At 41.1% G+C, this 26,866-nt stretch overlaps 1 protein-coding gene across 1 annotated transcript; it reads left to right on the top strand.

Annotated features, from left to right (window-relative positions):
* Positions 1-2,709: 2,709 nt before the first annotated feature.
* Positions 2,710-3,165, top strand: LOC147442990 (uncharacterized). Its single transcript, XM_086529882.1, has one exon. The coding sequence runs from the start codon at positions 2,710-2,712 to the stop codon at positions 3,163-3,165; it is 456 nt and encodes a 151-aa protein (XP_086386008.1).
* Positions 3,166-26,866: the final 23,701 nt, after the last annotated feature.

Below are 26,866 nucleotides of genomic sequence, written 5' to 3'. Positions count from 1 at the left end.
TTTGACTCCTCAGGCATTGACGGAAAAGGGTGGGTAACGGCCCTAGGAAGGTGCAACTTCCTTTTATAGTTACGGAGGTGGATGGGTGTACGAACGAAGGGTCGATAGGCCAAACTGGTGTAGGACCAAGAAAGTTAATCACGGTCCTACACAAGCCCACTTTCATAGTAGAGAAAGCTACCTAAGCCTACCTTACATCTTAAGGGACTGGTTGATAAACTGAACAAACTAAGAACTAAGGAGGTTAACTCAAGGAATAGTAAGAACTTACATTCTCTCGAAAAAGGAACCTTGGTCTAGTTTAGATGACTCTTAGCACCACATAAGAACAAAGTTAGCCTGTTTTCTCTTGTTTGGACTAAGTGATCATCACTGATCAGACAAATTTACCGCATGAGGTAGCCTGGGGTAACTATGTAGATTCAGTGCATGAGGCAGCATAGGGAAGTCTTGTCCGTAGATTTGTCGCATGAGGCAACGGAAGACTATAAGGGATTTCTGAGCACAGATTCGTCGTATGAGGTAGTGCAGAAAGGGAAAGTTGACATGCAGATTTGCTGCATGAGGCGGCATGGTCACTGTGGGATTGGGAAAGGACTGGATGGTGGATATTCAGGAAGGAGAAGTGATTAAAAAGGAACTTATTTTTGTTTTGGGAAAAAGGAATCTCTGGGGAAGGTAGGAACCGTAGGAGTCATCCCTCCACAGAGATGCTCTCTGCCAAGACACCCTTGGTCGAGCTTCCTCTACTAAGACTGGTACTAGTTGGAATAAAAAGGAACTTAAAGTAGACATTAACCTTCCCCCTAATGAAAGAAATTCATGGAATTGTGAAAAGGGGCCATCTTCTCATGTGACGGAGTTGGCAGGAGAATTTCTTTTTAGAGGAGGGGCATTCGGGCCTGGAGAGGTACATGTGATTGCATGAGATGAATTGAGTATGGTAAGTAAATACCTATGGGAACAATGAAGTAAAATATTGGGGTAGGATCCCCGCAAGAGATGTATTTCTAGAGATTATAAGAACACAGATGCCTGTTGTCTTGAAAGTCTTTTGGATTGTTAGATGTTTGTGACATTAGTACTAATTCTCCAAAAATATATCCCCTCAAAAGGTCTGGTAGGTTGGGTGGCGGCACGGGGTTGTTGGGCCCGTGCTTTTCCCAAAACTTTTCTAGAAGTCGAGGTCATCCTGGCGATCTCCAGTTCCAGGAAAGAGAGGGAATTAATAAGGATTATGTAGTACTCAAAGTATTATTATAGGTAGCAGCCACGTAGTTGTTCTCAAGGATAGTCTATCATGAATCCCCACAGGGCTGGTTAGTGTGGCGAAAGAAAATCCGATAGCTTTCTGGTCCCAGGTGGGAGGGATGCTGAAAACAATCGGGACGGCTGGGCATGACCCTCACAAGTGTTATTAGAGCAAGGTTTTGAAGGAATGAGTTGGTAAGTGAGGTTGTAGACTAATCACCCACAAATTTGACAACTGATGCATTATTTTGATCTTGAAATAAGCAGGTAGTTGGTATGAGAAGCTACGTATCTGATATTTGGTTATCTCAATGAAGAGGGTAGTTGAAACTGGTAGTACTAATTAGGAGTCACGCGTGACCGGGTTAGTTGGTTGGTTGGAATTGGTATGTGGGTTTTGAAAGGGATCGATGCTACTCTGCTCGAGGTTGGGATGATAGAAAAAGGATGGTTTGAAATGTGAGGATTTAGAATTGAGAACTGGATGTGGGAATTCCAAGATGCTCATTATTTTTGGAATGTGGAAATTCTAGATGGGATTGGCTTTAGTTGTTGGGTTCTATCCGTGGAACTTTGTTTTGAATGGAAAAATTTCATGGAAATGAGGGTCCTGTGGTTGTCTCTCTAGTGACAACTTGAAGTGCTGTGGAATCTTGTGTATGGTTTGATGTGATGATTTTTCTTAATGTTTTTATATTGGAGTTGATGGTACTCCTCAATGATGGATTGCTTGGTATGTTTTGAATGACTTGATAGGATTCTCTACTTGGAGTAGTTATGGCGTTGCATGGCTTGCCTTTAAAGCATGCATCTGTGTAAGTAAGATGGACAACCCAAAAGGGGCATTAATGGTTGATTACTAGCTAGGGAACATAGATGAGTGTTCAAGGATTGCGAGGCTTCCAAAAGGTCTAGTAGAGTTATGAAAACTTTGTGAGATTTGGGAATTTGGAGAAATCAGCTCCACATGCTGCTTCTTATACTAGGAACAATTATTAAGCAGGAAAGTTTGAATCATCTTCCCCGATGTGATTTTGAGATGTCCATTTATGCAACAGTTTTGAATGATCCAAGATTGGGGCTATAGCTACTTGTACCTAAGACATGAGGGGGTTATCACTCGAGTCAATCTAAGGAACCATGAGTACAGGTATGTGACACACTCCCCAGTCAAAGAATTTGATTCCACCTCCTCTGAAGATTTAAAGGATATCATCGGCAAGCCTAACAAGCTTTGGATGTGTAGAGACTCTTGTCGATATATTAAGATAGGACCAGAAGAGAGTGCTATAGCCAAAAAAATTTGGGAACAATCCTATGTTCCTCTTCCATTTCCTCAACACCTCATTGATCCTCAAGAATGGATACATGTACTTGCCACTTTAACAACATGTGCGCTTCCGAAGCCCACTAAGTTCTGTGATTGACGAGGATGGATATGATATCACACTAATAAGGATGATTAGAACCACTCTAGGGAATGAACCCTTGCATGCGGAGATCTATGAGGTTGTTGAGGAATTATACCTTGGTGACATGGTTTCTATCACGGACATAACACCTTCTGATTATGACACAGCCAAGAGCAGAGGCGAAGTGAATGATCTTAACGGCTCAGAAGGGTATGACTCTGGTGATTCCGTTGTCCCTAAAGAGGAGTTAGAAAAGGTAAGATTACTTCTGAAAGGAAGAGAAGAGATTGCATTAGAACTACCTCGTGATGGACCTAAACGTAAATTTTGCAAGAGCCACAGGAAGGTCCGAAAGCAGGCTGTTAAGGAAAAAAGAGAACAATTGCATAAGGAACAACGAGACCAAGATGAAGATCATTTTAAACCGCCAAAAATTCCCCCAGAGTTTCAAGGCAAGAATGAGTTTCTGTACTATGTTGGTGCCAAAGACTGCATCAAGTAAGAGGTGAAATGGAGGTGTGGGTTACAACTAGTCCAAAACATACTGAACAAAGTGGAAATCCTAAGAAGAGGAAAAATAGGAAGCCAAAGAGCAAAGCAGGGACTCTGCTAAGCTCTTCCCATCTCTTCCCATTCTTCCCCAACTAAGGTAGAAAGAAAAGCAATTCTATAGGAAAGGAAAAGGATTCTAAGGGCTGCTTGGTTGTCTTCTAGTGATGAGTCTGACAATGAGGAGGATCCGGTGAATGTCCCGCCTAACTTTAAGAAATTCACTATCGAGAGGACCGAAAGATCATCTTGCAAAAGCCTATATGAGATAAACCTGAGACGCCAGGTATCTCATATGATGGTTCCGAGGATGCTAAGAAGATAGATTAGTTGAACCTGGGGAGGAGTCGAGACCAGCCTAGATTGCCACGGATTTGGATCTAGATGAGGAGGAGTTGCTTATCTCAACACTAAAGGAGTATCGATATGTATTTTCTTGGACCTACAAGGACCTCAAAGGTGTGGATCCAACAATATGTCAACATACTATCCCAATGAGAGATGACGCCAAACCTTCTAACCAAAGACCCTACAACTATAATGAGAACTTCGTCAATAAAATCAAAGAAGAAATTGACAAGCTTTTGGATGTTGAATTCATATGTGAGATTGAGTACACTGAGTGGGTTTCCCCTATTATTGTAGTGCCCAAGAAAAATGGCAAGCTCCGTGTATGTGTGAATCTCAAAAAAGCAAATGCTACTATAGTATGGGACCATTATCCATTGCCAATCATGGATCACGTTCTCGAGCGAGTAGCAGGAAAAAAATCTTATAGCTTTCTTGATGGATTTTCTGGGTATAATGAAGTGTCAATAGACAAACAGGATCAACACAAAACAGCTTTTGCTACTACTGAATGGGAGTGTTTGCTTACCGAGTCATGCCATTTGGGTTGACTAATGCTCCTGCTACATTTCATAGGTTAATGAGTCATGATTTTAAAGAATATCTAAGGATATTTCTTGAAATCTTTATGGATGATCTCTGTGTGCACTCAAATGAGCGGGAAGAGCATATTATGCATTTATGTTAGGTATTAAAAAAATGTCGAGTTTATCGTATCTGCCTAAACCCTGGTAAATGCAAATTTATGGTCAGGTAGGGGAAGATTCTGGGACATATAGTCTCAAGGAATGGCATTTCAATGGATGCAGACAAGATTGTAGTTATACTTGACCTACCAAGGCCAATAAATTCAAAAGGAGTTCAAATATTCATGGGTCATTACGGGTACTATTGCAGATTTATCTACATGTATGTTGAAATTGCTAAACCTTTATATGGACTCCTAATTGTACTTGAATGCACTGATAATTGTGAAACATCTTTTCAAACGCTCAAAAGCGCATTAGTGTATGCTCCTATCTTACGGGCACTTAGTTGGAATGAGATCTTCCATGTCCACATCGATGCCTCTGCTTTTGCTATTGGATGTATTTTGGCACAACTGGGTGAAAAGAATATGGACTTTCCAATTTCTTATGCAAGTCGCCAGTTGAATAGTGCTGAACGGAATTACACCATAATAGAGCAAGAAGGCCTTTCAATGGTTTACGTAGTGAAAAAGTTCGGGCACTACTTGCTTGCAAATAAATTTGTGTTCTTTGTAGACCATCAAGCACTCCTTTACTTGGTTAACAAACCTTGTGCTATGGGACGCATAGTTCGATGGTTTGTGATACTATTGGAGTTTGACTTCACCGTGACTGTTAAGAAAGGAAGTACTCACCAGAGGGAAGATCATTTGTCAAAAATCACCTTAGGTGAAGCCCCGATTGGAGTGGATGACGACATTCCTGATGCCACCTTGTTTCAAATAGAGACAGCTCCTTATTGGTGGACACGACCTATTGTTACATTTTTTACGAGTGGGAATAAGACCAAATCCCATAGCCACACAAACATCTTTATTTTATTTAAAGCATGACTCTGAACTTGCATGGTTGATTAAGAACAATATACCTAGCAACCAACCATAGTTCCAAACCACTAGGACCTTTAATAAAGCAGCCTTGTAGAGAAGCAATAACTCCATGCATATAGCAAAAAAGATTAATTTAAAATTCTCATTAACTAATACTATAGCGGATAAGGTAGCCTAGCAAAGTAATAGCCCAAGTATTAAAAGATTTCTAATAATCTAAAAAGAACTATTTCAAAAGAATTGTTGTAAGTTAAACCTAGACTTGCAGTGTTAGAAGGTGAACATTATATTAAACTTAGTCTGTGTGTGTGTGTATGTATGTATGTATGTATCTAGATATATATATACACACATATAGATATATATATATATATATATGTCAATTTACACAAATTACCATATAGTGAACCATATGCATATGGCTGGCACCCACGATGTAATAGTCATTACTATGTTGCAGACCATATGGTAATGACCACAATGACCCATCTCTCTCTTTTGCTATCTATCTATCTCCCTTTTCGTCTCTCTCTCTCTCTCTCTCTCTCTCTCTCTCTCTCTCTCTCTCTCTCTTTTCATCCTTTATCGTCATGCTCTCTCCCTTAGTCTTTATGCAAACTCCTTTATAAGTGTTATGTCTTCCATATACATATAATACACACACACACACACACAAGTGTGTGTGTGTGTGTGTATAAATAAATATATATATATATACCTGGCGCACACACACACACACATACACATGGCAATTACCATATATAATATATATATGTCAATTTACACCAATTACCATATTGTGAACCATATGCATATGGCTGGCACCCATGATGTAATAGTCATTACTATGTCGCAGACCATATCTTCCTCTCTTTCTCCCCTTATATCTCCCTCTCTCTCTCACCCCCCTCATCTCACTCCCTCTCTCTCTCCCTCTCACTCTCTCTCTGTATGAAAATTGTGTATGAGCATAGGATGAACCATATGTAATGACCATATTGAGAGTCACTATATGCATATGGATCACCACATGCATATGGTCTCACTTTTTAAATGACCATATATATATATATATATATATATATATATATATATATATATATATATATATATATATATATATATATATATATATATATATATATATATATATATATATTGTTGGGGTATAGGCGCCTGTGCCTTGCCCGGCCGCCCAGAGTCTGGGCGCCCACTGACTTGTATACTTTATACATAGCATAAGTGTATAGGGGGCTGCTCACTCTTTTGAGTCTCCCCGCCCATATCTGTGTGTGTGTGTCTCCTTCTCTCTCTCACTCTCCGTCTGTGGTGCTCCCCGATCCCCTTCAATTGGTATCAGAGCGTAGGTGCAGAGGGAGCGGGTGTGTGCACAATCACGACGACAGCGGAGAGCCAGTTTCATTCCCGAAATCGCGTCCGCGCGCGCGCACTTTCAAGAGTGCAAACAGGGTTTCGACTTCGGCATCGGAAAATTCAGCTTTCCGAGAGTGTTTCCACTAGATGTCCTGGCGATTTACCCCCCTTTCGAAGCCATTCGAGCCATCAGAAACCTCATTCGAGCTACGGTTGAGGAGCTGCATTTTCAGCCCTCTTTTGGCAGTTTATGCTGCGTTTTTGGGCCGAAACGGAGGTTTTTGGCATAGCTTTCACACCCGGACTCGGATACATGTGAACTAGGAGTCTACCTTGGGGTTTTGGCACGCTCCGGACGCGCTCGTCATATCAGAATTTTTAAATTATGAACGCTCAATTTTCTGCAGCAACAGCTGTTTATTGTGTGTCGAGGATTCCACACATGGTTTGCTCTCAAATGTGAGAGTGATATTTGCTGCAAGTTTCCTCACAGGTGGGAGGATACGATGTATGCCTTATGTGGTTTGATGCTCAGGGAGACTAATGTGATTGCGTTTTGAGCTCGGCAATGTATGCCTCGAGTATGTTTTTTGGCAGTCACAGGTAGAGCAGATATTTGTGTACTAGATTTGCAGGTGTTTGCAATGATGTATGCAAAGTGTGGAGTTTGCATGCATTTGGAGTGCGGTTTGATGCGCTTTGGTTGCTCATGGTTTTGAGCGTGCAGCCAGTTTGGTTACTGGTTTTGTGGCCGTTTTACTGACGAAACTCTGGCAAAATTTTCCCAGGAGTTTTATGCGTATCATTTATGCGATCTAGGTAGAGATTGCGGGTTGCACTCAGCATTTGCGTGCGGTGTTCTCTGCAGGTGGGCGATTTGTGCGTGTGTATGCATCGATACCGCACAGTGTGGGCTTGGTGATTAGCTCACAGATGTATGCTCTATGACGGCGTGTGTGCAGGTGATCTTCAGACCGAACAAGTCATAACTTCTTGGAGAAGTTTTGGGCTAATTGTTTATGCGCTACGGTTGGTAGTGTGGGGCTGAATTACGGACTGTTTTTGGCCATGCAAGAGGGCTGAGAATTTTGTAATTTTGGGCTGAATTTCAGGGCTGATTCGGTGAAGATTATGCACAAGGTTATGGTCATCATGAATGCGTCTTGTAAGTAGTGCGTTTGATTGCAATGTGATACTAGAGCAGGCGAGGCTTGTATTGACATTGCAGGAGCTCTATTTTGGAGTGTGTCTCACAGGTTTTACATTGTGTTTCTGGCCATATTTGTAGACAGTTTCCAGGTGTTGTTGGTGAGGTGGTTTTGCTTTCTAGTTTGCTACATTGTGCTCATGGCAGAGACAGGTGATCGATCAGATTGTGACCTCTCACAGATGCGCGTGTTTGATGGGTCAGACTTTGCGGCATGGAGAGAGTGTATGCTTGATGCATTGACACAGCGAGGGTTGCATCGACCATTGAGTGGTGATGCAGGTAGACCTTCAAACATGTCTGATGATCAGTGGCAGGAGCTAGAGGAGATGGCACTATCTACGCTCTCTTTGCACCTTGCGGAATCTGTATATGCTCTTGTTATGTATGAGACTACTTCGAGAGCACTTTGGCGCAGATTACATGAAATAAATGATAGATCTGAGTCATCATGGACTCGTGTGAGACATGTACATTCACGAGAATGCCGATAGGTGACATGTTGGCATTGTGGACATAGAGGGCACATTAGGCGTCGATGTTTCAGGCGTTTGAGACAATGGAGGCGACAGATGTGTGATGCAGATTTGGGCATGACAGATGCTAGTGAGATCAGTACGGTGGTTACTGAGTATGCTTGTGACGGCGATGTCACATTTACATCTAGCTTGTCTTCAGACGATCTTATGTCTACGGATTGCATATCGGATTGCACATTGTCTTCACATTGGTTACTAGATTCAGATGCTACTTTCCATGTCACGTCGCATCGTGAGTGGTTTAGCACGTTTTCTAGTGGGAGACTTGGTTGTGTGCACATGGCTGATTATGTTGTGTATGACATTGAGGGTGCAGGAGACGTATGTTTGTCCTTGCCCAGTGGTATGAGATTTACCCTACGTCATGTGCGTTATGTGCCATATCTGAGACGGGATTTTATCTCAATCAGACAGTTACGGAATAGTGGATGTCAGATTTCGCTACGAGAGCGAGATTTTGTGATGCATTTGGGTTCGCTAGTGATTGCGAGAGGTGCCAGGAGTGGTACAAGTTACCCATTGCATGTGGATCATGGGAGAGACGGTGTTGTCTCTGTGATCATGCAGCCAGGTAGAGAGCGAGAGAGCAGGCGAGTCTCTTTTGCTCATGGGTTGCAGGGTAGTGAGCTAGTTGTGCACACAGTTGGGGCACGACTTGAGCAGTCACACAGAGAGGTGACAGAGTCATACATGCATGCTTTGCTAGTGACTGAGCAATGCAGAGAGTCGGTTGTGCGAGATACTTCTATGCAGGATAGACAGGTAGAGCGGTCTTGCTCTAGTGAGTCACGACAGGAGGACGTTGTGCAAGAGTCTATGCATATGGAGTTAGAGCATGAGAGCTCTAGTGAGTCACAACTGATTGAGTGGTCATGTTTGCAGTGGATGATTGCAGAGGAGGCTGAGATGTCAGCGATTATGCAGTCATTCCTTTCTATGCTCGACAGTGAGCATGGGGATATAGTTGTGCAGGATATGTCTTCCAACAGAAATCTAGAGCAGTTGGTTTGCTCTGAGGTTGCACGACAGGTTGATGCGTCTTTTGCGGACAGTCAGGAGATGCATGTGGCTGACACGCCTTGTCAGTCAGAGATTCCTATTGCCAGGGATATATATGTTGATGCATGCTCCATAGAGCTAGCAGGGCCTGCTAGCATTGCATCGCCATTCGATGGTCTCATGTATGAGATGCTGATCTTGAGACCGGATATCGCAGCTGCAGTGGGAGCATTTGCAGTTGGGGTTGTCAGTCGTCTGTTGATTGATGATGGCATAGTGCACGAGGGAGATATGCAGGTATTGCGTACATACTTGCAGTACGTGTGTGGTATGTCTGGTGGTGTATGGACTTACACGGGAGCAGGACAGCCGGATGCACACGATCACAGCCAGCCAGTGGGCATCGGTTGTGGTTTTCTCTCGCCTTTTGTAGTCTTTAGACTAGGTTCTCTTGCTTAAAGGCACAGTCGCCTTTAAGTGGGAGGTTGTTGGGGTATAGGCGCCTGTGCCTTGCCCGGCCGCCCAGAGTCTGGGCGCCCACTGACTTGTATATCTTATACATAGCATAAGTGTATAGGGGGCTGCTCACTCTTTTGAGTCTCCCCACCCATATCTGTGTGTGTGTGTGTGTCTCCTTCTCTCTCTCACTCTCCGTCTGTGGTGCTCCCCGATCCCCTTCATATATATATATATGTATGTATATATATATGTGTATATATATATATCTATATATATATATATATATATATATATATATATACACACATATATATATACATACATATACATATATACATACATACATATACATATATACATACATACATGTATCTATCTATCTATATATATATATATATGTATGTATCTATATGTGTGTGTGTACATATATATATATATTTATATATATATATATATATATATATATATATATATATATATATCTATAAATGTATCTCTGTATATGTGTGTGTGTGTGTGTGTGTGTATAGATATAAACATAAAGATATATAAACATACATATATATATATATATCTATAAATGTATCTCTGTATATGTGTGTGTGTGTGTGTGTGTGTATAGATATAAACATAAAGATATATAAACATACATATAGATATATATATATATATATGTCAATTTACATCTCTCTCTCTCTCTCTCTCTCTCTCTCTCTCTCTCTCTCTCTCTCTCTCTCTCTCTCTCTCTCTCTCTCTCTCTCTCTCCCTTTCTAGATTCTCTCTCTCTCTTAAAGCTACTATTGCTCATTCTCTCTCTCTCCCTCTGTCTGTCTCCATTCCCTATCTCTCTACCACTCTCTCTCTCTCCACCCAAGGAATGTGACTCGTGAGTAGTGGTCTAAGGAATGTGAACAGTAGTGGTCTTTGTTTTGATACGAAATGTGGTGTTTTTTGTGTGTATAAAAAAGATGCAAAAAAACATTCTCTGCAGGTACCTAGCACACAAACAACTGGATGGATGATCAGTAGCGGACGGTGGTGATTGAAGCTCGTGCATGCAGCAGAAATGTCTGAGACGTCTCCTTCGCTTCTCGAATCTCGATTTCTCTCTTTGTCAAAAATATTAGCCCTAAATTAATAATCTAATGGGCGTTTGTGCCACATGTCACATTTCCATTCGACAACGCAATAAAATGGTTCACTTGCTACGTGGCCCAAACATGATAAGCCACATAGCACGATTGTCAGTCATTGTCTACCTAGCACATCCATGGAATGTTCCTTTTCAATTGGCTTCTCAGATGATTTTTCAGTGTCCTCTATGTCCGTGTTCATTGCAGGTTCTGGCTTTAGAGGCACCTCGACTGACTCCGGCTTCAATGCGTCACCTTGAGCTCCCACTACATCTGCTCTTTTTTCAGCCCTTTTTTCATCCTTTTGTTGGTCCAGAGTGTCTTCACCTGCTTGTTTCTGGGGTGCATTCTTATCCCTGCACCCACCACAGATGCTATCAATATCGAGCTTGCGTGATGACCCAGCTTGGGAGTGTGCTACATAAAAGACAATGCAATAATACTCAATATTAAGTTATGTGAACATTCAAAGAGAAGAATGTTCCACAGAATATTACCAATTTCATCTCAACAGGAGATCCAAAGGTGCCTTCCATTGGATCTTTCTCTGCTTCTACATGCAGAAAAGAAACAGAGTGGTCAAGAAATGAATCTACAATCAGCTTCATATCATAAGGTATAAAAACATTGATTACCTATACCAACATGGTCATCCATGTTTGCCTCTCCAGGTGCCAGTAGCTTCAAAGCATCCTTTAAAGGTTCCTCAAATCCATGAAATAGACACTGGCCGGCAGACTTACAGGCAGTTACAAAACAAAGTGGGTGATACGGATGTTGACACCGGAGCATGTAGACACCGGTAACAATAGTCTGCATGATAGACATCCCACAAGCAACACAATCACCTAACTGCGCACAGCTATTGTCCGATCCCAAAGGAATAGGCGGCATGACAGGAAGGATAGGCATTCTTGACTTGAACAAATTAATAATTGTTTCCACAAATCGAAGATTCCCTGTCGCCACTTCTACTTCCCATAACAAAGTGTCATGCTGACCTTGTAAAAAAATAGCACTGCGTACTTTATAAAACAGTATAAGTGGTTGTGCATTACTTTCAAGAGTCTTCATCACTTTTATGTGGTACCACTTAAGAGTGTTATATAAACACATTTAAGTGGTCTTTTACCATATAAAATGGTCTCTAGCCATTTTTTTCTAATTAGAGTTCGATTTCACTATTTTTTAACCACTTTTAAATAATACCAACTAATACTAGGTGAATCAATCAAGCTTACATACCTGTAACTGTGCTGCCTCTTCACCTAGGTTATCGAGATTGTGCACTTTAGTATCAAGTCCCATGTCTTTGAGAGACTCCTTTCTTATTTGAATCATGGTCTCAAGCTTTGCCATTGCTTCCTCATTTGGTACAAGCCCAGCCTTATGCAACTTGAGTTCCTCCATATCCATGTTCAGCCTCTCTATGATCTTGGTGGCACCTCGCATCAAACCAAGCTGCTCATTTCTCTTTGTCTTTGATTGATCTAAAGCAATTTTTATTGCTTCAAGACATTGTTGCTTCTCTTTTAACTTTTCAGCAGCATTAGTCTTCATGGTAGAAATTGCTGCTACATCAGCCGTTGACGCAGAAAGTGTAGTCCAGGAAACATTTGACATTCCAAATGTCAACATCGAGCCAAAGGCCCGCTTCTTTAGAAATTCCTCCTTAGCCTGTCCTAAAAATTGATGTTCACCTGAGTATGTGTGCCGGTCAAAGCATGTGCCAGTATTGTCAGTGTAATTAGGCATATTTTTAGCATTAAATTTCCACTCTCTTGCAAGGCACGGACCGTTTGTGGACCTCCATTTCTCCAATTTCCTATTTAAAGTTTTGTGTTGGCGTAACATTTTGATAACACCTTCAGCATACACAGCCCATGCAACTAATTAGGCCTTCAGAATCTTCAGTGCCCTTGCACTTCTGCCACGTAAATCCATGTGCAAAATGCACGCCTACCTCATTGTCTGGGGGAGCTCCCTGATATAGTTTGTGGTATAGCAGGAGCATTCTTCGTACATTTCAGGCCTTAGCCCCTTTAAATGCATCTTCTCCTTTTGGTGGCACTTGTAAAGCCATACCCTAAACCACTCCTCATCTGAGAAATCATCATCACATAGGAGCTTCGGATCCTGGACAACTAAGCATAGCCCATATTCGGTATGAAAATCTTCCTTGGTGAAGCAAAATTTTGTTTTGAGTGGGTAAGGCCACTCGTGGTACTGTCCACCTCCCTGTAAAAACATATATGAATGCATGTTAGTATATAGTGAGCCATAATTAAACTTGTTTTATCAACAATAAGAAGTGGTTGAAATGATTTTTGCACCATTTTCAGTGGTACTGCAAAATTTTTAAGTGGTGGTGTACCACTAAATGGTTCTCAACCACCTAAACTGGTTAGGTAACACTAAAAAGTCCTGCTACACCACTATTTGCTGGTGATACATTACCTTTTGGTGTTTCTTCACCACTTTAAAGTGGTGCTCCAGCACATAAAAGTGGGTTGCACCACTTTTCAGTTGTGCTACACCGCTGTGAATTGTTTTTTGTACACAACTTAAAACCGGTGCTACACTCCTAAAAAGTGGTGCTACACCAATAGAATGTGGTATCACCTTGTAAAGCTTCTTCACTTTAAAGCACTTATCCACCACTTTTAGCGAAGATGCAGGACTAAAAATTACTGCACTTTTGTAAAGCATCACAAAAAAGTGGTTCTACAGCACTGAAAGTGGTTGACTATCACGCACCACCACTTAAAAGTGATTTGAACCACAAAAAGTGGTGAACAACACTTTATTGGTGCATATCACTTTATAGTGGTGTTCACCACTTTATAGTGGTGCATACCACTTTATATTGGTGCATACTACTTTATAGTGGTGTTCACCACTACAAAGTGGTATGCACCAATATAAAGTTGTGCTTCTTAACTAGAACGTTATTCGGTACCTGAAAAGCGTGTAGAACCACTGAAAAGTGGTGCACCATCGTGATGCTTCGCTTAAAAGTGATGCTTCTTCACAAAATAGTTAGGGTTTTCCACTGGAAAGTGATGCACCCATTGTATCGCCAAATTTTACTAGAACCTTACCACTTTTTAGTGCTGCCCAACACTTTATAGTGGTTCAGTATCACTTTTAAGTGGTGGTGCACCATATCAGCATAACTATGTAGTGATGCAACCATGGTTTCTGCACCACTTCAAAGGGTGTTGCAGGTGCACCACTTCAACATAGCCTATCAGTGGTGCTGTACCCATAAAAAGTGGGGTTCACCCACTTGATATTTACTAGTGGTGTTTACACTACTTTTTCCTACTAAAGCAACACTTTAATTGAATCCATGGGGGAAATTCCTACATCTAACCTGGTGACTCTTTCACAGGGCTGAACATTTTTCTTCTTAGGTGTACCCTTGGGGGACTCGGAAGATCTTTTTGTAGCATGCATGTGCAAAAAATTCAGAAATTTTACAAGACATAAAACCAATTTTAGAAATGCATGCATGATGCATCTAACCTATTTTGATAGGAGACTCCTACGTAGAGCTCTTTCTCTTCCTAGGTGTACTCTTGTCAGAGTATGAAGTTCTTTTTGTATCGTGGTTCTTCATCTTGAAAAAATCACAAATGCCACATAGATACAACATCAATAGTTAAATGCATTCATGCTTGAACCTGCATGATGCATTCGTATAAGCATGCACACGGAGTTGATAAAATCTACATTCATGCTTCAACCTACATGATGCTTCAAAATGGATGATGCATTATTATAAAGCATTCACAAAGGTGATCAATTAGATGTACACAATGCATATACATTCCAGAAATAAATTATAAACTCACACATGCATCATTAATAGTTACAATCCATGATTATCTTGCCACACTTTTTTTTTTTGGCAATATCCTCCCCAACAGAGGGTAGGCCATACCGCCTGGGGTTGAACTAGGTCCTTACGCACCCACCCATTCACTTTAACCACTAGGCCAAGCCCCCTCGGTTATCTTGCCACACATTCAGATCCAAGCATGCAGCACTTCTACATCTGCATGAAGCATGTTAAAAATGCTAACTGGAAATGCTACTTAGGAAAACCAGCCACATTCAAATTCAACCAACATTCAAGATATAGACATTTGAATGCTTCAAGCTACATGATGCCACATACCTCTTGCTGTTGCAGGGGATTTTTACTGAAGTTGATGACCAGCCTAGCAAAAAATACTCCTCCTGAATTTGCTTGTTGTTGTTGTGATGTTGCTGCTTGTTGCTTCGGCTAGCAAAGAAACACAAAGGAGGGAGGAAAGAGGGGATCAGAAACCTGAATGGCACGGGCGAGACAGAGAGAGGGGGAGGAACAAGCAAGAGAGAGAGGGAGGGACGAGAGAATATTTGTAATAAGTGCTTGACTGTACCTTGAGGTTATCATTAACTTATGCGCTTTCACTTTACAGTACACATCAAATTTTAACCATTTTTTTCCATAAATTTTGAATTTAATCCCATAGACCCACTGTTTCAAACGCCTAAACCACCCATTTTCTCAACCCCAAAAACCATATACTATATAGTGGCAAAAGCGGGCCACCTATACATGCTTTCACCCGTAATCCCATCACCAAACAACTCGAGTGAAGAGGAAGAAAGACCATCGCTGAATGTAGTCACACGAGCACAGAGCCTCAGAGACAAAAACACTCAAGCAAAATCTGGTAAGGATGATGACAAGAAGACTCCTAAGAGACGAGGAGGACGGGGAGGATCCAAAGAGGGAAAAAAGAAGAAGAGAGAATCAAAAGAGTCCAATGAGAGTGAGAGAAAATAAAAAAAGAGTCTAAATGAGGTGACTGAACCTAGGGAAAACAAGGAAACTACGCAAGTGAGTACCGAACCAAGTGAGGGAGGATCAGTCGTTATAGACAAAGTGCATGAGCATTTGCAAGCTGCACTTGATGCTTACAATAGCCGAATCACGTCTTTGAAAGAGATCCCAAAGAAGCTGCAAGAGTATCCTAACCCAGGAGAGGAGAAGGTAAGGTTAGCCTTACATCAACAACTGATTAGGGATACACAAACGATGCTAGAAGGGCCACCACCGGCTATAAGACGAGGAAAAGCGTCAATGAAACCCAACTTGGAAACCATCCATGGAGTAGCCTTGAGTAAGGAAGGAGAAGGAAGCATGCATTCCAGTGCATTGCACGAAAATTACGAGGAAGAGCTACCTAGGAGTGCAATAGGGGAGAGCATCCCTAAAGTTGATGAGATTTTAGCCAAAAATATGTGGGGACAAGTGAGAAAACACGCAGAAGGAAATTGGTCGGATAACAATGTTTTCCACCATTTTCAGAAATGGATCTAGACCAACCTAGGATTCATGAAAGCCATGAATTGCATGAGAACCTTTCAAGGAAATATCTATACGAGGGGAAAACTGAACTGTCAGACATGGATCAGTACATGGACAGAGTTGCAACGTATTATATACCTTCGGTGAGAAGATCTGTCAAGTCTGAGCATACAAACAATAAGCTGCAAAAGCTTTTGGCAACACCAGTGCCATGGAAACTAACATTGGGAGAACTGTTACGCTTGAAGCCAGAACTGCTTGAAGAGATAGTGCAAAGCCTAGCCACGCAAGGAATATTGACAAAGGAAATTCCTAGTCAATTCACCTTAAGCCATCGAACCAAAACGGGAGAAAGGGTTGAAGTGAACAAAGTCACATGACTTAAAGTGAAAGACGCTCGGAACATAACTCTGGTTCTAGACAGTGGGGCTGGAATTAGCATTGCAACAAAATCCATGTGGGAAAAGTGGGGAAAGCCTACGGTGAGGAGCACTCGTATGAATCTGGAACTCGCAGATGGGAGTTTAGAGAATCCTATAGGACTGCTGGAGAACATAACTATGAAGCGTTGTGGTATTGAATACGAGCAAACATTTGCAGTTGTGGATTTTGGAAAGAACGCCAACTATGAAGTGATTCTAGGACAACCAGTCATGAGGCAATTCAAGATGATTCAAGATTGGGGGTATGACTACCTCTATCTTCGTCATGAAATAGCCATTACAAGGGTTAACCTCAAGAATCATTTTCATAGAGACGTAACACACACTCCTATGGAGGAATTTGATTTTTCTTTCTCAGAGAACTCAAATTCTGCAGATGAGAAGGACCAAGAAAACCTATGGGTATGTGGAGCCTCACGAAAGAGCATAGTTACTGATGGATCAGAGTGGTGCAAAGATGTGATGGATGAAGCTTACATAATACATTCCTATCCCTTTCCAAAAAGAGGAACTAGAACCTGTAGAGTGATGGATCAGAGTGGTGCAAAGATGTGATGGACGAAGCTTACATTCCTATCCCTTTCGAAGAAGAGGAACTAGAACCTGTAGAGTGGAACCATGTGCTAGCAACGTTGGATGTTTGTACTCTGAGCCATGGAATAAAATTCTGTGATGAAGATGGATACGACATCATACCTATCAAGATGGTTCAAGTTCTAAATGAACCGGGAGCAAAAGCACAAGCAGCTACACAAAAACATAGAAAATGCATGCAAAGACGTAAACGCCCACGATTCCTCATGGTCTCACAAGCGGTGATCAAAGACAAAGAACCTAAGCTTTTACCACCATTCTTGCTAGATATGCAAATTATCACAACAAGTCATGCAGTGTGGACAAAAGCTTTAATAGACTCGGCAACAGATTGTGATGTTCTATCATATGAGACATGGGTATCACTAGGTAAAATGACTCTAGAGCCATGCCATACAACATTCAAAAGCTTCTCTAGTACTCAAACTTCATGTTTGGGAAAGATCTGCTTGAAGGGAAGAATCCAAACCGAGGCCATGCACATCATTTTTTATGTGGCTAACAAGAATCACAAGGGTTTTGCATATTACTGGGAAGATTCTGGATGTGTTCAACAAACTGTCAAATCAATTTGAGAACCAGGCAATACACTCTTGAGGTAAGTTCTGTAAGCCTTATATAGGTAAAGACTCTGGAGAGAATCCCCAAACAAAAGAAGAAATGTCTGACCAAGCCGCATCCACATCTCAAACTCAGTCTTCACAACAAAGGCATACCGTGCAAAAGCAGCCATATCCACCCCACACTCAAGTCCAAGACAGGGGGGAACGGCAGAAGCTCTTCTACTAGAGACCTAAAGCTGCTACAAAACAAACAAACCCGCCTCCAAAACCACAAATAGTGCCAACTATAGAAGTCAACCGACTTCCATAGAGGCAAGCAAAAGCAATATGGAAATGGCTACCCAAGGATAGGTGTGCACATGCAACGCCAGTCAAGTTTAGAGCTAAGTACAACAACAGGTACATGACGCAAGGAGCAATCGTAAAGAAGTGGATCCCAAAGGCTACTTTACATGCTCAAGGCTACAACAAAGGCAATAACCTGATTTGGATCCCGAAGATGTTGCATAAAGCGCCTACTGTTCAATCTTCACCATTGGTAAAGAGAGCAAGCCCAAAGCGATCTACAATGAAGTCAAAACCCGCAGAACCGAAGTACTGCTGGAGAGTCAAAGCGGACTTCAACAAAAAGAAGTACCCTGCAATTGAAGTGAGCACTAAAGACACATCAAGCACTGGAAGTGATCTGCCATCTACATCTTCCAACTCTATTGTTCCAGCAAAAGCTGAACTTCTTCAAAAGCTACTTCATCATCTTATGCCTTCAGAAACAATGCCATTCACTGCTTGGCTAAGCTTAGGTGTTTCTGCATAAAATGTCAGAGTTGGGCTCTTGCCGGTCAAAAATGCGCAAGGTTAGACCTTCCCATCCCCTAAGTACTTCATGTATCATGCACACACGTGTCCTGAACTCTTTACATTGTCACAACACAGGTGCACAAATATCCAAACTTCCTATTTACTTATTAAAGGCCTAAGTATGCTGCACACTTGCACATGATCAATCAAGCTTGGTGGACAATGTAGCCTATACATCAAATGACACTCAACGCTAGTGGGAAACCATTAAACTTGAGTACCCAAGGAATTCTAGCACCGCATTTCTTAACCATGCATTGTTTTTCAATGCGCAAATAGGGTCAATCTGGACCTTGCATGAGACACATGTTTTGTAGAAACCTATGCACATGCACATTCAAGTTTTCAAACCATTTCCACCTATGTCTTTAACAAGGCAGGGGGGAGGAGGTTGCAATGTTATGTGTATTGTTTCTTTGCAGGAACGCATAGAACACCAATAATAAACAATGGCAGAGAGTTTGTGCTACCACAGATAGAAGAGTGAGCTGAACCACGAGCTAAGGCTCTGGTTCATGATACTACATCTTTTACATATAGATATCTTCTCAAAGATCACCATGTAAGAATGTCGTCTTGACATCCATCTGGACAAGTATGTCCTGCTGTGCAACCAATGCAAGCACACATTGCAATGTGGTCATCTTGACAACCGGTGAGAAACATGCGATAGTCCTTGCATCATTTTTTGGAGTGGCTTTAGCTTCTACCCACTTTGTCAAGTAATCAGTGGCAGCAATTATGTATTGTGACCTAGTTCTGTGTGATGGTAGGTTAATAGGTCCGACAAAGTCAATGCCCCATTTGCAAAAGCTCTAGCTCCCATCATTGGTCTTAATGGCATGTTATCTAGGAGTAAAAATTGTGCTTGAATCTATTTGCAAGAAACTTGGCATTAAAGATTTCAAGAATCCACCTTTTCAAGTAAGAATGGCTAATCAAAGAAGAGTACAACATCTAGGGATTGTAAGAGGAAGAAAATTGGATGTCACTCGCCTAAATTTTGATGTCAATTTTGTGGTTCTTAGGCCAGAAGAATCAAAAAAGCATTATCACATGATATTAGGAAGGCCTTCGCTAAGAGCAACTAAAGTCAAACAGGATTGGGGTGGAGATAAGATTGTTATTAGAAAAGGAAAAAAGAAAGTGAAGCTAGTGATGATGACTTCCAAAATGATCATACCAAAGGAGTTCAGACCACTACATGTGGAGACTATCAATATGATACCTGAACTACTTGAAGATGAGGAGGAGGAGTTTTTGAAAAATAACCCATCAATTTTGCCTCTTTTTGAAGTAGATGTAGAAAATCTAAAATGGGTGTTAAGCATAAACCAGAGGAAAAAATCTATGCATTCAAACAAAAAGAACATGAAACCGTAAGGGATTGTGTCAATCATTTGAAGCAGTACATTGCAAGATGCCTAGCTGAGAAAAAGCTAAGTCAATAAAATCTTATTTCTTTATTCCTAGAAAGAATTAAAGAAAAAAATTTGTACAAGCATCTCTATGCAAAGAAACATCACTCCTTCATAGAATGTTGCATAGATGCTATGGACTTAGATGACAACTTCGAGCAGAGTGAGGATACAACTAGTGAGTTTGCTAGGGGTGAAGTTCATGCAACCAAGAGGACAACGAATACAAAGACTACAACAAGCACAAAGTTTAGTCCAAAGTAGATAGTAGAGATGATTCTACAACAATTGGGACAGACATGCAGATCGCCTATGAGGCAAAATTGGAATCCAACCCTTCCTACCACTAGTCCATACAAATGTGGAATTTGTAGTCATCCCCATCATACAAAAGATTGTCCTTTGTATTTCCCAAGAGCTAATCCTCCAGTAGTGAAAAAGAAATGGTGTCAAGTATGCAAGTGGAATCTGACACATGGAACCCAAGATTGCATACACATAGCTAGACTTGTACGTGAAAGGGAAGCTAGCTTAGAAACCTATGGGAAATCTAGACAAGGCTATTCAAAACCTTCGGAATAGGCTAGACAAGAGTTAGGAGCACAACCTCCTACTCCCAGAATAGTTCTGGTAAGATATGTAGATGCACACTTTCAAGAGATAGGGTGAGAACTGGTAGTCACCAACCCTTACTATGTAGAGCTAGAGCCAGAATGGGTGCCAATGAACAATGAATTCTCCATCATGAATGACCCCAATGAAGGAGCCTATGTAAATACTAATGCAATGATGCTAGTTGGGCATGTACCTAGAATGCAACCCCAAAACACTTGAATATATTGTTCCTTTGGGAGTAAAATGTTTCAAGTGCCGGGACAATAATTAAGCTAAGGTCTGCCCAAATGATCCTCAGTCACCACAAAAACCTAGGCTACCACCCATTAAGAGATATTGTGAGGGATGTTGTGTTGAGCACTAACCCAAGGACTATCCTATAAGAAGAGAAGAACTGGCAAAGCCGACGCCTAGGATGAGTTTGAATAGCATAGAGGTAATCCCATCGCCTAGTAACTCAAGTGAAGAGGAAGGAAGACCATCGCTGAATGTAGTCACCCGGGCACAGAGTCTTAGAGCCAACAACACACAAGCAAAATCTTGTAAGGGCAATGACAAGAAGAATCCTAAGAGAAGGCATTGATAGAGAGGGTCCAAAGGGAAAAAATAAGAAGAGAGAATCATAAGAGTCTGATGAGAGTGAGAGAAAATCAAACAAAAGTCCAAATGGAGTAAATGAACCCATATAAAAGAAGGAAACTGCACAAGAAGGTACTGAGCCAAGTGAGGGAAGATCAGTGGGATTGTAGACAAATTGCATGAGCATTTTCATGCATCACTTGATGCATAAAATAGTCGGATCACGTCTTTGATAGAGATCCCAAAGAAGTTAAAAGAGTATCCTAACCCATGAGAGGAGAAGGTGAGGCTAGCTTTACATCAGCAAATGATTTGAGACATGCAAACGATTCTAGAAGGAACACCACCTACCATAAAACGGGGAAAAGCATCAATGAAGGTGAACCTAGAAACTATCCACAAAGTAGATTCTAGTAAAGAGCAAGAAGGAAGCATGCATTCTACTACATTACCTAATCAATACAAAGCTAAACCTTCTAAAAGTTCAATTGGGGAGAGCATCCCTAAAGGTGATGAGATTTTAGTGGAAGACATGTGGGGAGAAGTGAGGAAACACGCAAAAGAAATTTGGTCGGACAACAATGTTTCTCCACCCTTTTCAGAAATGGATCTAGATCAACCTAGGACTCAAGAGAGCCACAAGCTGCATGAGAACCTTTCAAGGAGATCTCAATATCATGAGGAAAAATAAAACCTTCTGATTTGGGTCAATACATAGACAAAGCTGCAACTGACTTTATACCTTCAGTGAGGAGAGTTGTAATGCCTGATCCTACAAATGATAACTTGCAAAAGCTATTGGCAACACCAGTGCCATGGATGTTAACGTTGGGAGAACTATTACGCTTGAAGCCAAAACTACTAGAAGGGATAGTACAAAGCCTAGCCACACAGGGAGTGTGGGCAAAGGAAGTTCCCATTCAATTAACCTTGAGCCATCAAACTAAAACAAGAGAACGGGTAGAAGTAAACAAAGTCACAAGACTTAAAGTGAAAGATGCTAGAAACACAACACTACCTATAGAATGTGGGGGAATTAAATCAATAGTTGTCCTAGATAGTGGTGCAAGGATAAGCATTGCAACAAAGTCTATATGGGAGAAGTGGGGTAAGACTACAGTGAGGAGCACTTGCATGAATCTGCAATTGGCAGATGGGATCTAAGAGAACCCCATAGGGTTGCTTGAGAGCATAAATTTGAAAAGTTGTGGCATTGAATATGAGAAAACATTTTTAGTTTGTTGATTTTGGAAAGAATGCCAGCTATGAAGTGATTTTGGGGCGCACATTCATTAGGAAATTCAAAATGATTCAAGACTAGGGGAGTATGACTACCTTTATCTTCATCATCATGAAATAGTCATTATGTGGGCTAATCTCAAGAATCATTCTCATAGAGATGTGACATACACTCCTATGGAGGAATTTGATTTTTCTTCCTTGGAGAACTCTGATTCGTCAGAGGAAAAGGAACAAGGAAATTTATGGGTATGTGGAGCCTCACAAAAGAGTGTGGTAACTGATGGGTCCGAATGGTGTAAGGATGTCATGGACGAAGCCTATGTTCATTTCCCATTCAAAGAAGAGCAACTAGAAACCTTGGAGTGGAATCATGTGCTAGATATGTTAGATGTTTGTAGTCTAAACCATGGAATAAAATTATGTGGTGAAGATGGCTATGACATTATACCTATCAGAATAATTAAAACCCTACAACAACAAAAAAAAGAACCTAGATAATGACACAAAAACATAGAAAATGTATGCACAAACATAGACATCCGCAAATCCTTATGATCTTGAGGGAAGTAGACAAGGATAAAGAACTTGAGCTTGTACTACCGTTCTTACTAGATATGCAACTTGTCTCAACAAGTCATGTAATGTGGAATAAAGCTTTAACAGACTCAAGAGAAAACTGTAATGTTCTGTCACTAGGAAAACCTACTCTTGAGTCATGCCACACAACATTCCAAAGTTTCTCTACTCTACTCAAACTTTGTGTTTGGGCAAAATTTTCTTGAAGGTAAGGTTCTAAACGAAAGCTATGTGCATCAACTTTTATGTGGCTAACAAGAATCACAAAGGTTTTGTAGTATTACTTGGATGATCCTCGATGTGCTCTACCAATTTTTAAATCAATTTGCAAACCAGGAAATACACTCTTGAAGTAAATTCTTTAAAACTTACAGATAAAGACTCTAAAGAAAATCCCCAAGCAAAAGAAAAGGTGTCAAACCAAGCCACATCCTCAACTCAAACCCAGTCTTAACAACAAAGGCATCCCAAGCAAAAGCACTCATGTCCATCCCACAATAAATTCCAAGGTAGAGAGGAGTGATAGAAGCTCTTTTACCGGAGGCCTAAAGCTACTACTCTCCAAAAAAACCAACATCCAAACCCACAAACAACGCCCATAACAAAAGTCAACCAGCTCCCACAAAAACAAACAAAAGCAATATGGAAATGGTTACCAAAGAATAGGCCTACAAATGCAAAGCAGTTCAAGTTTGAAGCTAAGTATAAAAACAAGAACAACCCTCAAAAAGAGATCACAAAAAGGTGGACCCCAAAAACTACACTACATGCTCAAGGTTACTATAAAGGAAATAACTTGATTTGGATCCCAAAGTTGTCTCATAAAGTGCTTGTTGTTTAATATCCACCATTGAGAAGGAGTATAGCAACCACAAAGCCATCTGCTTTGAAGCCAAAACCCAAAAACCAAGTTACTATTGGAAATGTAGACATGTAGTAGTGTTAGTGTGTATACGCGCTTCACCAGGGGCACTTTTCTCCCACTGGGTTTTTCCCCCTGGACATCCGGTGTGAAAGGACACCTTATCTCTTAGGGTTTCATATAAGCTTTGTAGCTCTGAGTTTGTATACACTATTATTCTAATACAGAGAGAGAGACTACAGAGATCTCTTACGCAAGCTCTGTGTCTTCTCCTTCTCCATCTTCTTCCTACTCTGAGTTGCTGTCTTCCTTCTGTTTCCTGTTTCATCATCTTCAACAATTGGTATCAGAGCAAGGTGATTTTCAGAGCCTCTACTTGCGTTTTCGCGTCCGCGCGCGCAATCGAAGTTTTCATGCAGTTTTTGGAAAATTTGCTCGTGGGAGCATCCTCGACGTTCCGGGAGTATTTTGAGTAGGTGACCTGAGGTTTTACCCCCCTTTCGAAGCCGTTCGAGCCCTCAGAATTTTGTTCTGAGCAGCGTAGCAGAAGTTACTTTCCGGAGGCGTTTAGATCAAGAGGGTGTGCTTTTTGACATATTTTCTTCAGGTAAACAGTTCTTTTGGGAAGCAGATTATCTTAGCTTTGTGTTGAGATTTTGTGTAGAGTTTTGCTTGCATTGAAGAGGAGATTTTTGAATCTCTTGGAGGTTCTTTTGCTCTCTTGTGTGCATCCACAGTATGGCTCAATCTACGGAGAAGGAGATTTTTGGTGCGTTTACATCCGAAGACAAATTGGATGGTACCAACTATTCTCTTTGGTCTTTTATGGCCAAAAATGTTTTGGTTGGTAAAGGATTGTGGGATTATGTATCTGGAGATGAAGTTCGTCCAGGTAGCATTGCACCTGCCACGCCTGGTCGTGGTGCAGATGTTGGTGCAGGACCCTCACAAGTCACTCCGGAGCAAAAGAGATGGGATACTAAAGATGCACAGGCTATGGCTGTGATTGCCTTAACCATAAAGAGGACAATCACACCACATATCAGATCTTGCAGAACTTCTGAGGATGCTTGGAACACTCTGCAAGCTATGTTTGGAGGAAGAAACACTGCCAGAATAGAGTTTTTGAAGAAACAACTTGACAAAATACAGATGGACGAAGGTGACGATATCGTCGAGCATCTTACAAAAATCAGGGATATTAAAGAGAAATTGCTTAGCATTGATGAAGTGATTCCAGAGAAGGACTTGGTTTCCAAAACACTCAATTCACTACCACCATCTTATTTGACTTTTCAAACTTCTTTGACTCTGTCTTTGCGAGCTAATCCTGAGCCTCTTCATTTTGAAGAGTTAGTGGCTTTGCTATTGCAGGAGGATCAATCACGTAAGAACAAGTCTTTACAGGTGGATGGTATGGATCATGCTCTTGTTGTACATAACAAAAACAAGGGTAAAGAGAGTGCTCATCACTCCAAGTCTAGTGCAGGACAATCTTCAGAGAAGTCTAAAGGTGATTCCAACAAGTCCAAGAAGAAAGGTAAATGTCACTACTGCAAGAAACCTGGTCACTACATTAGTGAGCGTAAAAAGAGAATTGCTAAAGAAAAGAAGAAAGAGTCAAGTTTGGTTGTGTCAGCTTCTGGTGATTCTTCTACAGCTAAAGAAGAGTCTGCAAACTTTGTGCAGGATTCTTATGCTTTCGTAGTATGTTCAGATTTTTCTGCTTACAGTGTTGACGAGACACAATTGATTTGGTACTTTGATAGTGGTGCATCCAGGCATATTACTTCAAGGAAGGATTTGTTTTGTTCATTGGATGCAGCTCCAGCAGGAAAGAAGGTGACATGTGCAAATAATGCTCCTTATCCAATCAAAGGCGTTGGTAAGATTTTGCTTACCATTTCAGATGGTTCAGATTTATGCTTGCCAGTTGTCTTATACATTCCAGGGATCGAGAAGAATTTTTTGTCTGTATCCTCTCTTGCAAAAAATGGTCTTTGGGTCATTTTTTAGGATGACAGATGTGTTGTACGAGATCGAGAGAATGGTTATTCTCTTATCACTACCGGTATGCTGGAAAATGGACTATTTGTGCTAGATCGTTATGAAAAGCAGATTCACGTATGTATTGCAGAAACAAAGACTTAGGCCATGCAGGATGCTGATTTGTGGCATGCTAGATTTGGGCATGTTAGTTATGGCAGTTTGATGACTTTACAACGTCATAATATGGTGCATGATTTGTCTTTATTGGAGATGCCACCAAGACATGTATGTGAAGGTTGCGTTCTTGGAAAGATGCACAGATTTGCATTTTCGCAGGATGGTTCAGTTAGAGCGACACGAAAGTTGCAGCTTGTACACAGTGATGTATGTGGTCCTATGAGGACGCCATCTTTGGGAAAAAACCTTTATTTTGTGACCTTCATTGATGACTTTTCCAGGTTTTGTTTGGTGTATCCACTCAAAGCAAAGTCAGATGTGTTTGCAGTTTTTCAAAATTATGTCGCCATGGTTGAAAATGAAACAGGTTGCAAAGTACAGACTCTTCGTACCGATCGAGGAGGTGAATACATGTCAGGTGCATTTAAGGATTTTTTGGGAAAGAAAGGCATTAAACACCAATGCACTATGCCATACACACCACAACATAATGGTGTTGCAGAAAGGAAGAACGGGTCTTTAATGGAGACGGCTAGATGTATGCTCAAGGCTAAGAGTTTGCCTCATAAGCTATGGATGGAGGCAGTTGTTTGTGCAGCACATGTTTTGAACAGGTGTCCTACTCGTGCCTTGAAGACCATTACTCCATATGAAGCTTGGTATGACAGAAAACCTTCAGTCAGTTATCTTCGTGTTTTTGGTTGTCTTGCTTATGCTCACATCCCTCAGCAGTTA

The sequence above is a fragment of the Adiantum capillus-veneris genome, chromosome 14 (genome assembly GCF_014529385.1).
Source record: "Adiantum capillus-veneris isolate H3 chromosome 14, ASM1452938v2, whole genome shotgun sequence".
Taxonomy (NCBI): Eukaryota; Viridiplantae; Streptophyta; class Polypodiopsida; order Polypodiales; family Pteridaceae; genus Adiantum; species Adiantum capillus-veneris.
The sequence above is the reverse complement of the archived record's forward strand: the minus strand, read 5'-3'. Positions and strand labels throughout refer to the sequence as shown.

What these genes read in the sequence shown, in the direction of transcription:
- LOC147442990 (XM_086529882.1), top strand. Translation starts at nt 2,710, where the DNA reads ATGATTAGAACCACTCTAGGGAATGAACCCTTGCATGCGGAGATCTAT.